Source organism: Archocentrus centrarchus, unplaced genomic scaffold (assembly GCF_007364275.1).
Source record: "Archocentrus centrarchus isolate MPI-CPG fArcCen1 unplaced genomic scaffold, fArcCen1 scaffold_36_ctg1, whole genome shotgun sequence".
Classification (NCBI taxonomy): Eukaryota; Metazoa; Chordata; class Actinopteri; order Cichliformes; family Cichlidae; genus Archocentrus; species Archocentrus centrarchus.
In genome coordinates, this window is record NW_022060263.1 from 2,396,560 (window position 1) to 2,411,571 (window position 15,012).

At 39.3% G+C, this 15,012-nt stretch overlaps 1 protein-coding gene across 1 annotated transcript in view; it reads right to left on the reverse strand.

Annotated features, from left to right (window-relative positions):
* The window catches only part of marco (macrophage receptor with collagenous structure), a 40,252-nt gene extending 25,766 nt beyond the window's left edge, over positions 1-14,486 (reverse strand). Inside the window, exons 1-7 of the mRNA XM_030724447.1 lie at positions 14,338-14,486; positions 11,467-11,565; positions 11,149-11,303; positions 10,492-10,609; positions 8,268-8,330; positions 3,285-3,374; positions 717-785 (exon numbers count right to left, since the gene is read on the reverse strand). Coding sequence (XP_030580307.1) covers positions 717-785; positions 3,285-3,374; positions 8,268-8,330; positions 10,492-10,609; positions 11,149-11,303; positions 11,467-11,565; positions 14,338-14,446 — 703 coding nt within the window. The 5' untranslated portion in view covers positions 14,447-14,486. The remainder of the gene's footprint in view (positions 1-716; positions 786-3,284; positions 3,375-8,267; positions 8,331-10,491; positions 10,610-11,148; positions 11,304-11,466; positions 11,566-14,337) is intronic.
* Positions 14,487-15,012: the final 526 nt, after the last annotated feature.

Sequence of the window (15,012 nt, forward strand, 5' to 3'; positions counted from 1 at the left end):
TTGGCCTCCTCCTGGAACATGTACCACTGTGTTGTCTCAAAACAGTCTTGCAGTGTGGGAATAGCATACTGTCACAAGACTCTGACTTTTTTAATGACAGGTCTCTGTTGTTTCACCCTGGGTCTGTACATGGGTCAGAGCTGCCAACATGAGAGAGGGGGGCAGTTTTGTATGAGTCCCTAATATTTGAGTACACCAGGGTGCCACTTTGTTGCAAAGTTGACATGTTGATAGAATTTTGTAGGACAGATTTGATACTTTCCTGATTAAAATCCTCCACCTATAAAGAAGGGGTCTGGGTAAGCCGTCTGCTGCACAGTGATGTACAGCTCCTCTAAAGCCTCCTTCATGTTGGCCCTTGGCAGTATGTACACAGACACGATGATGACCACCATAAACTCTTGTGGCAGGTAGAAGGGATGACATCTCACTGTTAGCATATACAAGTAAAAATCTTTTGAAGATCAGGCTCTGGCTGCTGGGATTTGTTAACTGAATTGACACATTAACCCTGTGTTTCAGATTATTCATACATTGCCTACACCACACCTTTAAAATAACAGAACACTTGGGATCACTGACCATTATGCTGCTTAACATGATTATAATTGTTAAGCTTAGTGAAGCCAGATAAGGAAAAGATACCCTGTATATAATAAACCTGCTTCATAGCACTTGTAATTTTGGGTGCATCCTCCATTTTTTTTTCATCTTACCTGGTGTTCCAGGTTCACCTTTGTCTCCCTTTGCACCTGGTCCTTGATCCCCTGGTGGACCCCTGGGACCTGCATTTGTATACACAGGAACAAACAGTAACAATGGTGATCTTAAATATCTGTCTAACTATTGTGGGAGCAAATTTAAATTTCATAAACGCAAGATATGCATTTTGTCCTGACAGAGGGAGTGCTGGATGGATGTCCACATCTGTACTTAGTCCAAAACATGATATTAGCAATGGGTGAAAAGGGAAAAAAACAAGACCCATCACAGATGGAGATATCCTCCTGCCATTAATAAAATAAATAAATTAAAGTCAGGATAACCTTAAAGGGCCATTTCATAACAATCAAACCTTCAGCAGACATCTTATTACCTTCTGAAAAACTATTTTGCCCTATTTGTGAGGCCCTTGCCTCAGTTTCTCACTATCAGCTACTGCCAGCTGTTCAGTTACCTAGGTCAGTTGCTAGATATGGGAATCCCCACTTTCTCCATTTTAGTCAATAATGCTCAAGTAGGTATATCCCAGGGGTCGCCAACCCACGGCTCCGGACCCGCAGCTGCGGCTCTGTGCGGCTTGCGGAAGTAAATTATAAATTTCCAATTGAAGTGCATTTTATTTTTGTCAGTTCGTTTTTTGTTGTAGTTCTAAATTAGAACATTACTGTGATCTTGAAATATTAAAATAAAATCATTTTATTTATTTATTTTTATTTCTCAATATATGCGTCACTCGCGGTAGCCGCTACCGGCTTCCGGTAGTATTTGCGGCTCTCGGTGTTTTCTTTTCCGTGGAAACCAAGTTCAAATGGCTCTTTGAGCGTTAAAGGTTGCTGACCCCTGGTATAGCCAATCACACAGCACAATATGATTACATGATTAGGCTAAGCCAATCAGGCATGAGAACGAGGCTGTATATCAGTAGAATATATTATCATAGCATTAGCAGCCTGAAATCCTTCATGCTGTTTACTCTCTGTTTCAGATGAATACAACTTAAGTGTACAGAGGGTACTAAACATCCAGGAATATGAATGTCGTGTTGCCCCTCTTTGAAGATCATACATACCAAATTTCATGGCTGTAGTTTTGAAGTCTATAGATGAGTATTTTAGTGGGTTATTTCTTTGTCCCACTTTTTCTTTTTTTTGTAGGCATTTGCATGTTTTATCTTTCCCTCAGAAAATACATGATAAAATAGAAACAAGATTATTTCTGTGTTTGAAAAATGAAATGTATTCGTATGTATAATAATAATTGACACCCACTTTTGTCTCTACCAAAACAATCAGGTCACAATCATAACTTTGCCATATATTATGCTAGTGACTGTTTTGGTAGTGACAATCTAATCCTTAAGATAACGCAGCAAAACTAGGCTGAAAATGTCAATCACAAATTCAAGATGAATAAATGAATAAAAATATATTCTACAACACTAAAAACTAAAATATTTATTATCCTCCTCCTCCTCCTATCCTGTTCAGGGTTGTGGGGGGGGGGGGGGGCTGGAGCCTATCCTAGCTGTCATAGGGCGAAAGGCAGGGTACACCCTGAACAGGTCACCAGCCTGTCGCAGGGCCAACACAGAGAGATGAAAAACCACTCATACTCTCATTCATACCTGTGGGGAATTTAGAGTAGCCAATTAACCTAACCCCAGTAAGTGCATGTCTTTGGAATGTGGGAGGAAACCCACGCAAGCACGGGGAGAACATGCAAACTCCACACAGAGAGAGAGAGGGAGAAGCCTGGGCCAAGGTGGAATCAAACTCAGACCTTTCAGATGGTTTTCTAACTGTGAGGCAGCAGTGCTAACCACTGCACCACCGTGCTGCCCTAAAATATTTATTTATTTTATGAAATTATATGTTCTGTAGCTTTGCAACACAGTTACACAAAAATGGTAGAACTTCTCTATGCAGCCATACAGCCACAGTCTTTAGTGTTGGTGAAAATTTGGGGTGTGTGGCTGAAAAAAGCCTCCCACTATGGCCCATAACTCATCTTGTTTTGGTAGTGACATGAAAACATGGGGCAGCTTTTTTGACATATACTTCTTGAATTCATCACAAAATCAATTTTAGTGTTTTAACTTCCCTTTAAGATAGCTACAATACAAATTAATTCAAATGAAACATTTTAAAGTATCATTTAAATCATATTTTCATTCATTGAAATTTAGATGCTAGAGTTTGGGACAGCCACCTCCCAATAGAAAGCTATGCAAAAAGGAGGATATTATATATTTATTTTAGTGCTATCTGAACTAATGCTTTGGGATTAAATAGATCACAAAATGACATTAATAAATATCAAGGGTCCAAATATTCAGTTGTTTTTTTATATATATCGTACTGTCTTGTTTTATGCAGGATGGATGAACATTTGTTTCCATTAATGGTCAGATGGTGTTTTGCTTTGACCTGGGGGACGATCTCTCAGGTAGTAAAGGAAGCAGTGAATCACCTTTTGTTAGATTTTAGAGAATCCGACCAGCTCTCACTATGGCTGCCATAGGACAGATGGTACAGGGCTGACATAGTCAAATTAAAACCCACCACTTTGACCAGCAGGTCCTGCCTCTCCTTGTTCTCCTTTGACTCCTCTTTCACCCTTTGGCCCTGGAAAGCCCGTATTGCCACGGTCTCCTGGAAAGAAACATACAGATATGTGATCTCATAATGGACCGTAATATCTGCTGCCGTGTTACAAAAGCATGCAGAATAAAGCACACACATTCAATGCAGTTAGAAATGGGTCCCACAATAATACTGTGACAGTAATGCATAAACTGCATAAAATCATAATAAAGTACAGCAAAAAAATATAAAGAAAATTACAGTTCTGCACACAGCTTGTATAAATTGACTTGTATTTTGTTATAATCTTTATTTAGCTGGAATGGCTTTTTAATTCTTTCTAATAAGGACTATTGTTGGTGTGGGTTTTTCTGTATATCTTTACATGTCGATATGCTATGCTATTTTATTAAATGTGACAAAGCTGTAAAATTCAGTAAGCTGGCTGTTCTTAAAAAAACAAACTAACTAATGTAATATCAGTTGAAGTTATGAGTGATTCTATAATTAAGGGCACATTTCATGTCAACCAAAAAGTGGAAATATCATTTTTCCTAAATGATCAAGTTGTTTCCACAACATACCCATGTGCAAATGATTCTTGAAAATATTAAATGAATTTAAATGAAAATAAACATTCATTATTTTGTCAACTGTGTTATGGACAATACTTGTGTCATAGAAGATATATATAAGATACTACATGTTTGATAAAAAACAGGCATTTGAAAGTTTCTTGAGTCTGTTCACAGGAGCGCTGAGGTTTTCTGTCTGGTTTATAAATATGAAGTTTGAGCTCAATATTTGATTTTCTGTGAGCTGATATTGTCAAAGATGAATATTTTTTCATCATAAACCCATATTACACTTTATTTCTTTATGACAGTCTTGCAGTTTAACTAATTGGTGTCATCTGGCTTTATAGATAAAGGTGAGTATCATCTGCATAGCAATGAAAATGTATGCTATGCCTTCTAACACTGCTGCCCATATAATGTAAATAGAATTGGTCCTAGCACAGAACCCTGTGGAACTCCATAATTAACCTTAGTGTGTGAAGAAGACTCCCCATTTACATGAACAAACTGGAGTCTATGAGATAAATATGATTCAAACCACTGCAGTGCAGTACCTTTAATACCTATAGCAAGCTCTAATCTCTGTAATAAAATGTTATGGTCAACAGTATCAAAAGCTGCACTGAGGTCCAACAGGACAAGAACAGAGATGAGTCCACTGTCAGAGGCTGTAAGAAGATCATTTGTAACCTTCACTAATGCTGTTTCTGTACTGTGATGAATTCTGAAACCTGACTGAAACTCTTCAAATAAACCGTTCCTCTGCAGATGATCAGTTAGCTGTTTTACAACTACTCTTTCAAGAATCTTTGAGAGAAAAGGAAGGTTGGAGATTGGCCTATAATTAGCTAAGACAGCTGGGTCAGTGATGGCTTTTTAAGTAGAGGTTTAATTACAGCCACCTTGAAGGCCTGTGGTACATAGCCAACCAATAAAGACAGATTGATCATTTTTAAGATAGAAGCATCAGTTAATGGCAGAACGTCTTTGAGCAGTCTAGTAGGAATGGGGTCTGATAGACGTGTTGATGGTTTGAAGGAAGCAGTGACGTGTGGTGAGGTTTGTGACGGGTGAGGCACTGACTCGTCTGGAGTCAGATGTTCACATATATGAAGCCAAAATAGAAGCTAATATTTCAATTTTAATTAGTAGTGATAATTATGCTTTAATCAACTCCATACTGTCCAAAAATGATGGCAAGAAAAACAAAATACTCAATCTAAGGTCAATTTAAAAAAATTTTTTTTTTTTTTTTTTTTGGGGGGGGGGGGTCTCTCTTTTTAAATACATTTAAAAAAAATATCTATTACCTTAACTTTGTTTGAAGATGAAGTCCATGCGCCTATCCTTCTCCCTATGTGGCAGCACTGTTGCAGCACTGCCCTCTATCGGTGCGGCGCGGTACTTTCTGCCTCACCCTGCCTATTTTCACCGGGCATTTATGACCGATCATAAAGAATAAACATGTCACACACATGTCAGTATTTTAGACAGAGTATGGAACATCAGCATGTGAAACACGTGTAATCAAACATGTATATTGGCGATATAGAGAGAGACAGCAATGGGCATGCGCCAACCACCTGCTTTATTTACTGTATGTGAGACAGCGCCACCAGAGGGGAGCTACAGCACTGCACTGGCTCAACCCGCATTTCTTCCATGTGTTTGAACAGGCAATGTGTAAATTTCACGATTTTGACCATTAAAGTGTTGAAATAATTCAGAAAGCAGTTTTATAGAACAGTCAAATGGTCAAATTTTTTTCTTTTATCATTGTTAGTAATTTACTTGTCGTAATGACAGGGGAGGCACTGCCTCACCTGTCTCCCCTGACTGCACGTCACTGGGAGGAAGTAACTACTGAAGTTAACTCAGAAAGGTCAATGGGAGAAAAAGAGTCTAAACAAATACCAGCAGTGCTGAAAGCAGCCAAACATGAAGATGGTTTTTCTCTAGTGGTTACAATTTTATTTGTGAAGAAATCCATGAAGTCACTACTAGTTAAAGTGAAAGGAATACTCGGCTCTACAGAGCTCTGCCTCTTTGTCAGCCTGGCTACAGTGCTGAAAACAAACCTGGGGTTGTTCTTATTTTCTTCAATTAATGATGAGTAGTAAGATGTCCTAGCTTTACGGAGGGCTTTTTTATAGAGCAACAAACTCTTTTTCCAGGCTAAATGAGCATCTTCTAATTTAGTGAGACGCCATTCCCTCTCCAGCTTTACCTCGCTACCTGTTACGTCAGGTAAAAATTATGCAAAAGCACAACAATACATTAAAAATAGCTTAAAGAAGCAAAATGAAATGTTGCTCGTTTAAATAGAATCCAATGAGACCAAACAAATCTCTCAATAGGGTAAAAAAATTAATTCAAAATTAAAATGATAATTTCTTATATTCAGTACCCTGAACATGAACACTGAGTCATTAAAGTGCTACAGGAGTTGTGTCCACAAAAAAACACTGGAAAACAGATTACATATGATGCAAGAATCAAAGTCTAAAGACAACATAACTAACTGAGCTTTTGCGCTCGGTTTTGCAGAAGCGTCCCTCACATAATAAAATCAATTTCAAAGTACTAAATAACTTTAGTCCTCAGTACGTGGGCAAAAATGACACATACCTCAGAATAACTTCAAAACCTGCACTTAATGGACTAATTCAGTAAATAACATTTTTTTTTTTTGCATCTACACACTGTAAATTATAGCTTTCCTGACTTACAGTTGGTTAACTTGGAAATTAAGAATATATGTTTTTTGCTCATTTTTATTAAGTTACTATTAATTCAATGGTGAAAATAACAGTTTAGTGACTATGTGATTAGCAACTGACATTAATTTAAAGCAATCAAGTAAAAATAAATGATACACAATGATATTATTTCACTAGTAGGAGGAATTGGACTGTGCCAGTCCTGCTGAAAGAAGAAGAGTTGCTGCTTGGATGTGAGCATGCCCAGTAGCCCACTTTAAAACTTAACCATTCCCTGCAAAAGATTGGCAGGGCAGTAGTGAGGATACACAGTAATGAGCATCAGTGTGCTTGGATGTTAACCATTTTTGGAGGCTAATTTTTTTCTTTTGAGAGACAATAAGGTAATTTATCAGACTAATAATAAATATGTTTACATTTCTTTTGTCGGTCCCCTACTGAACTGGAAGGTTGGTGGTTCAGTTCCTGGCTGCTCCAGTCTGCATGCCAAAGTATCCTTGGGTAAGATACTGGAGCCCTCCACAGCATTGATTGGAGTGTGAGTGTTAAGAATTTACAGTGCAGTGAAGACAAAACACGCTGATGCTTTTTCAACTCAACTCCCAGTTGTGACAGCAGCTGGCTGCCCTCCCATGGTTCATGGCAGTTCTCCCTGCTCGCTAATGCCAAGTACTTGCTCATCTGATAATTTGAATTTGTTCTCTAATATCGTTGGGTCTCTACATTATGAGTTGCATTGAGATGACTGCTATTGTGGATTGACAATGTAAATAAAACTGAATTAATTGAATTGATGCGTGGCTAGGAATCATTATGTGAGGACTTGGGGGGGGTTGTGAGTCGGCATTATGACCTCAGTGTCCTCGTCTGGAGCCGTGTTTCACACACAGATGCTTGTGTTTGTTTTGGTGCTGTTAACATCATGTCCATGCCACAACAAATCTATGACTGTGTGCAGGTAGAACCCAAATATATATAAAAACCAAACCATATGCACAAATAACCAACTAAAGGTCATTATCGTAAAATGTACTTTGATCAAGGACTTTTATTTTAGCAGAGCTGGTGGGGGCAGGTGGAGTTTGACCTATTAAAAATCTGCCTTAGACTTGAGTAATTTGTCAGCCTGAGTAAAAGTCCAGCCCTGATAGAGATTTCATACAGGAAATGTCAGTGCACTACATTGTGAAGGTATGTGAAATAATGGCTGCAACCCATTCATCAACTGGGTCTCATCAGCCGTCTGACAGGAGATGATGTGTCATCAATGCTGGGATCATCGCCAGAGCAGCAGCTGAAAGCTAATGCATTCTGCTGCACACAGAGCGCACAACATCTTGTAATGAATGAAGTTTTTACACTTGAAACTTTAGCTCTCTTGTTGTTTTCCAAAGTGCTGGGCTTAGCCTTTGACACTGCAAAGGTTATAGATGTGATTCTCTTTTTAAAATCATTCTTTTATCAAATCGTTCCATTTGGGTTTCACAGCAGCTGCACCAGCAGTTAAAAAACAGTGATGACAAAGAATAATGGGAGGCAACTGGCTACTATTTTTAATGACAATAAGGAATGAAAACTCACTGAGTGTGCCATTTCACATTAGCAGATTTATGTCACATTGTTATTATAAAAATATTAATGACAGTTTTTTAGCTTTGACTCACCTTTGCTGCCTTTCTCTCCTGGGGAACCCGGATGTCCTGGCTGTCCATTGGTGCCTGGAGGACCTGAGAACACACACTCAAATAAATTTCTATGGTTGATAAACTATAGAAAGTATTTTATTACAGTACATGCTACAGTGCATCTGATAACCCCCTGTGGATGTTGTTATTGAATCATTGAAATTATTGTTGTTTCCGGGACAATCAGTGCAACTAATGAGTTTTGCAACTTAGGACAAAAGACTTTGTGGGATAAGTTTGTCAACAGGGGTTTTCAGTCTCTGTCAGAAATGCTTTAAAGCAGGAAGTCAGACGAGGCGATATAAAAACGAACAAAGCATAAAGAGCAGGCTGGTTGAATGGATCCATTTCACCTTGACTGGAGGCTGCGCTTCATCTGCTGTGTAAAATGAAAGGTCAATATTGAACTAATTATTTTTAAACCTAGTTTGTTATCTTTATTTTATTCAGTATTACTGTATAGTTCAAAAGTCTTGAGCCACACCTCATTTCTTTATATTTTGTTGGAAAAGTGGAAAATAGGTGCCGCAATTTATTGAAAAGTGCAAACATAAATGGAAGTACACTGCTCAAAAAAATTAGCACTTTTTAATCAGTAACCCTCTGTGATACTGATGAGGTCAGTCAGTATTGGGGGGGGGGGGGTGTTCATCAGTTTCAGCTGCTTTGGTGTTCATCAAGTTACCAACAGGTGCACTAGAGGGGCAACAATGAGACACCCCCACACACAGGAATGGTTTACAGGTGGAGATCAATCACATTTTTCCCTCCTCATCTTTTCTGAATGGTTTTCACTAGTTCTGCATTTGGTTAGGGTCAGAGTCACTGCTGGCAGCATGAGGTCATACCTGGACCCTGCAGAGGCTGCACAGGTAGTCCAACTCCTCCAGGATGGCACATCAATATGTGCCATTGCCAGAAGGTTTGCTGTGTCTCCCAGCACAGTCTCAGAGCATGGAGGAGACTCCAGGAGACAGACAGTTACTCTAGGAGAGCTGGACAGGAGAAGGTCCTTAACCCATCAGCAGGACCGGGATCTGCTCCTTTGTGCAGGAGGAACTGGATGAGCTCTGCAGAGCTACAAAATAACCTCCAGCAGCCACTGGTGTGAATGTCTCTGACCAAACAATCAGAAACAGACTTCATGAGGGCGGCCTGAGGGCCAGACGTCCTCTATCAATTCAATTTTATTTATATAGCACCAAATCACAACAGTCACCTCAAAGCACTTTATATTATAAGGTAAACACAGAGAAAAGCCAACGACCCCTATGAGCAGCACTTGGTGACAGTGGGAAGGAAAAACTCCCTTTAACAGGAAGAAACCTTCAGCAGAACCAGGCTCAGGGAGGGGGGGTCATCTGCTGTGAGTGGTTGGTGCTGACAGAAGGGAGACTTGACCTAAATCCAACAGAACACCTCTGGGACATTATGTCCATTATGTCACCAGGTTGCACCTCAGACTGTCCAGGAGCTCAGTGATGCCCTGGTGCAGATTGGGGAGGAGATTCCCCAGGACACCATCCATCATCTCATTAGGAGCTCCGACATTGTCAGGCATACATACAAACACATGGGGGCCACACAAACTACTGAGGACCATTTTAAGATGCAATGAAATTTCAGAATAATTGACTAACCTGCTGCATCCTTTTCTCTTTTTGGGGTGTCTGTGAATTCAGCCCTCTGGATTTAACAGCGAACCAATGAAGACATGCTAATAACTGAGAATATGATCTCTTTCTAGTCAGGACTTTCACTGCAGCGTTCTGGATCAGCTGAAGGCTTTTCAGGGAGCTTTTAGGACAGCCTGATAATAATGAATTACAATAGTCCAGTCTAGAAGTAATAAATGCATGAATTAGCTTTTCAGCATCACTCTGAGAAAGGATGTTTCTAATTTTAGAAATATTAGGAATGAAAAAAGTCCTACATATTTGCTTAATATGCACACTGACTATCATATCCTGATCAAAAATGGCTCCAACATTTCTCACAGTGTTACTGGAGACTCAGGTAATGCCATAAGGAGTAAATATGTGGTTAGACACTGTTTTTCTATGATTTGTAAGGTCGAATACAGTAGCCTCACTTTTGTCTGAATAACTATGATGTTAACTTAAAGTCTAGAATCAGAAAATGCCATACATTTGATAATTGTTGCTTTTGTCCTGCTGTTGTGTACACAGACACGTTCACAAACCTGGTTTGAGGCTGATGGCAGTCAGCTTGCCCTCCAGGCTGTGGGTAGTGGTATTGAGCAGACTCAGGCCGGTCCTCAACCTTTCCAACTGACCCTCATCACCACACAGGCTCTTGACCTGTTAAAAAGGTGATCGTGAGGTTAAAATGTGAATGTCATTAATCATAACTACAATAAAAACATGAAAACTTTAAGTTTTAATTTCATAATGTGATGGGGGAGTCATAGGTTATTGCTTTCTCAAGATTTTCAGAAAACTTGACCTCTGACCTCTAACCTTCTGGTTAAGGTCACCAAGATTCAAACTTTTCTGAAATTTTTATTACATGTATCTGTATCATACACTAATGCCACAGAAATTACACTGTGTCTGTATTTTTAGTAACTTCTAGCACCAACTCGATAAAAACAAAATTCTGTGCATGAAAAAAGAGCCTAAATTTCATTTTTCATGCCACCGTGTCTTTGCAGATATATATATATAAAGCTAGGCATTGACTCTGTCTTCCACAGCTACCGATGAAAGACTGAGCCAGCCATGACTGAAGTCTACAGTCTTCTAATCTGTGGTCAGACATGTTATGCACTGTGTCACTGGCCCGTGTACATTCCTGTGCCAAATGCCAGTGTTACAGTACATATAAATGAGAAGAGTACCTGGCTCTCCAGTGCCCATAGGTGGCCTCTCAGGTTCTTGGTTTCTTGACTGTTGTTTTGTATGACAGTGTGGAAGTTTTGATCATCCAGGGAAATGTGATTGGATGTTAGCTTTTCTGATGTAGGATTATGCAGTAAAGCCTCCAATGTGAAAACTAGAACCAGGATGAAATTATAACATGTTTCATTAGTAACTTTACTTCCTTCCTATGTGGATAAAGGACTTTTGTTTGATGTGTTGTTTTTGAAAGAAAAAATGAATAGAAATGATCATGATTCTTTTCAAATGTGAAATGAGATTCTAATCTTATGCAGTACCTTTATAAAGGAGAAAAGCATTAAGGGCTGTCTGCAAGATCAGGTAAATAACAATCACTTTAAAACACCACTTTTTCCTGGGCCTGACTGGCTTCAAATCTGAAACACAAACACAAAAGCTCATTTCAGAGACAAAACACAGTAAAATGTGATCAGTCACCTGCAGCTCAATTATATGTTAAGACTGTCATTCCAGTAGACACAAAATCAATCTATTCGGCCAGTTGTTATAAATATTTTTATGAATTTGCAAAGCAAAAAGTGAGAAACATTTGGATGAACAGTGGCAAAAATGTCTGTGGGGTGAATGAAGATGAGTTGTCTTCGTATAAAGAGGCCATGCTAACACTTCAAATAGTTCTGCCTAAAAAAATTGCATGATTTTTACTTTTTGTTCTGTGCTGCAATATATATATATATATATATATATATATATATATATATATATATATATATATATATATATATATATATATAGGGATGAGTTGCTGCCCCAGGTGGAGGAGTTTAAGTATCTCGGTGTTTTGTTGAAGGGTGAGGGGAGAAGGGAACGGGAGATGGACAGATGGATCGGGGCTGCGTCTGCAGTGTTGTGGACGCTGCACCGGTCTGTCTTTGTGTAGAGGAAGCTGAGCATTAAAGCATCCCTACCCTCTCCTATGGTCATGAGCTTTGGGTAGTGACCAAAAGAATAAGATTGTGAATACAAGCGGCAGAAATGAGCTTCCTCCAAAGGGTGGCTGGCCTCTCCCTTAGAGATGGGGTGAGGAGTGCAGCCATTCAGGAGGGGCTCAGAGAAGAGCCGCTGCTCCTCCACATCAAGAAGCCAGTTGAGGTGGTTCGGGCATCTGATTAGGACGCCTCCTGGGCGCCTCTTGGCTGAGGTGTTCTGGGCACGTCCTACTCGAAGGAGGCCCCGGGGCAGACCTGGGACACGCTGGAGAGATTATATCTCTCAGCTGGCCTGGGAACACCTTGAGGTCACCCCGGATGAGTTGGAGGAGGTGGCTGAGGAGAAAAAAGTCTGGGCTTCAATGCTTAGGCTGCTGCCCCTGCAACCCCGCCCCAGATAAGCGTAAGAAAATGGATGGATGGATGGATGGATGAATGGATGGATGGATGGATGTACTGTCTACAAATGAACTTAAGTTCACTGTAAGGAGGAAGTTGCTTTCAAACATCTATCAGTAGAAACGTTGTTTGAGCTGAATATTCTTTGAGGAGGGTCAAAGATCACAGAGAGAATCTTTGATTCTTAAACACACAGGTGTTTGTGTGTTCAAAACTTTTCAGTATTTTGTGTCTTCTAGCTTTATTGTATGTCAATCATTTTAATTTTAATCCATTTTCTTTTATTACATCGTGTGGCAGAGCTCTCATGTATCAGCAGTCCTGCTGTGGTTGAAAGAAAATATGAAACATTGCCACCACCTGCTGGTCAGGTTTGTCATGGCAGCTTTAACAATGGCAGCTAACGTGCTTTAAAACATTATTAGGTTCATACTATTACCACATTAGATTGGTTTTAGACATTAGAGTGGGAGTAAAATTGATTTGGTTCCAATTTTTAAAAAGGGATCAAATGTTTGTTTCAACCCTGAAATATTCATGTGGGTTTCTTCTGTTCTCAAGAAATTATAAAGGCTCAAAAATACTGGAAAAAAATATGGGGAATTAAAAAGTGCCCTCCCCTATGTAATCCAAGGACCTGTAACTACCCAAATTTTCATAGCATGAAGGGAACTTTTGCATGGCATTATATTAGGCAGGTGCTGGGCCAGAAAAAATCCCCACATTTGAGTAGTGTGTGTGTGATGGTGTCATTTCCAGGTAAACACTAACTAAAGCTGTGGAGGCAGAATAGAGAGAAACTGAAACTGAGGGAAAAAAGAAAGAGGAAAAAACCTTTGCTGTTCTTAATTAGTACAATCAGAAATCTCTCTTTTCTGTTCTTTTCTTTTTAGAAACATTTTTACAGTTATTATTCAGTTGTGATTACATTTTTTAAAAGGTTTTTTCCATATATGGAACTTGTATCAACTCTAAGCAGAAAGCATCACATTTTTTCAAGAAAAGCTGAAATACCAACTTGCCCACAGATCTTCATTCAGAATCCCATTATTAATCTATAAGTGACAGACTCTTAGATTCAGTAGTGCAGCCTCCAGAATAAAAACTATTAACTTTGGACCATTAAACAATTAACTGTTTTCCAGTTCATTTGATAAATGATGTGCTCTCTGGCTGCTATAGAAACTGCTCTGTATCACAGTTCCACAGCTTCGAGCTCTTATTTGAGAGGGCTTCTCTCACTATATTGCTCTTGTGCTTCTTTTAGCGTTCCTGTGAGTCAATTTTGAACTGTTCCTGAATCTGTGGTACACCCCCCCCCCTTTATTTTATATTAGGAGTGATATAATCTTAATAAACTCTGAGTTCTTCCAAGGCTGAAATGTTTGTTTATGTATGTCATAAGTCATTTTTTTGGTAACTCAAGTAAAATGATATCCTGTAATGCTTCCAGTGAGGGAATTTTTGTTGGAGCAGCTTACATCCAAATTATATGAACTACCTGCTACTCCACAGTGAAGAAAATAGCATCTCTTTATTGGTATTTCCATACAGTAAGCCAGCCTGCAGCTTGACTACTGTGGCCAGTTAAGAGTTAGGATAGGTTCAGGCACATTTTCAGAAACTATAACATCTAAGTCTTTTAATTAAAACAAACCAAAAAGCATGCATTTAGGCCTTAATATTCTTTTTAACACAGGAAATGTTAACAGGTTGATTCGTCAGGTTGGCTAACCAGTCTATCACCATTATCCAAATCTCAACACAAGTTCTTTGAAAGAAGTAACACTAAGTCCTCACCATCAGGCTGAAAGCTGTAGAGATCGGTCCTGCTGAGTGACATGTCAAACAGTGGATTACTCTGAGTGTATTCGACCTGATTCCTTGTCCTGTCCACTGATGTCTCCATTCTCCCTACAGTCCAAAGTCACCCTTTCTTCCTACTTGAAGGGCTCTTTTAACATATGCAGTTAGCAAAACACGATTCTTCCCCAGATTGCAACAGACCCGCCTACGAAAGAGCTCACATGGGCACGGACTGAAGTAGAGGAAGGAACTGTATCTGATTTGTTGCTGAGTTGGCCAAAATATTGCATCTCACACATGTTTAGTGTGACTGTTTAGCAAAATGAGGAAGCTGGTTAGAAGGCCTTTCAAAACAGTTACAGAAATTAAAGGTTTCTCTAAGTTCAAGTCACTTTTACAATGCCTAGAGAAGGAACAATACTGCTCTGCCACAGTATACAGACCCTACAGCAGCAAGTCTGAAGACCCCGTCAGTCACATCATGTTTTATTCACTGACATGTTTGCACTCTGGCTCTGATTGTAACCATGCCACAGAGAAGGTACAGTTCATCCAAAAATGTGACAAACTGTGGATGAAGAACACGCAATGCTTTTCACATTATTTAATAACTATACTAATGGTTAGAGTTCCCTTTGTTGTATTTTTCATTAAAAAAAAATACCAAGC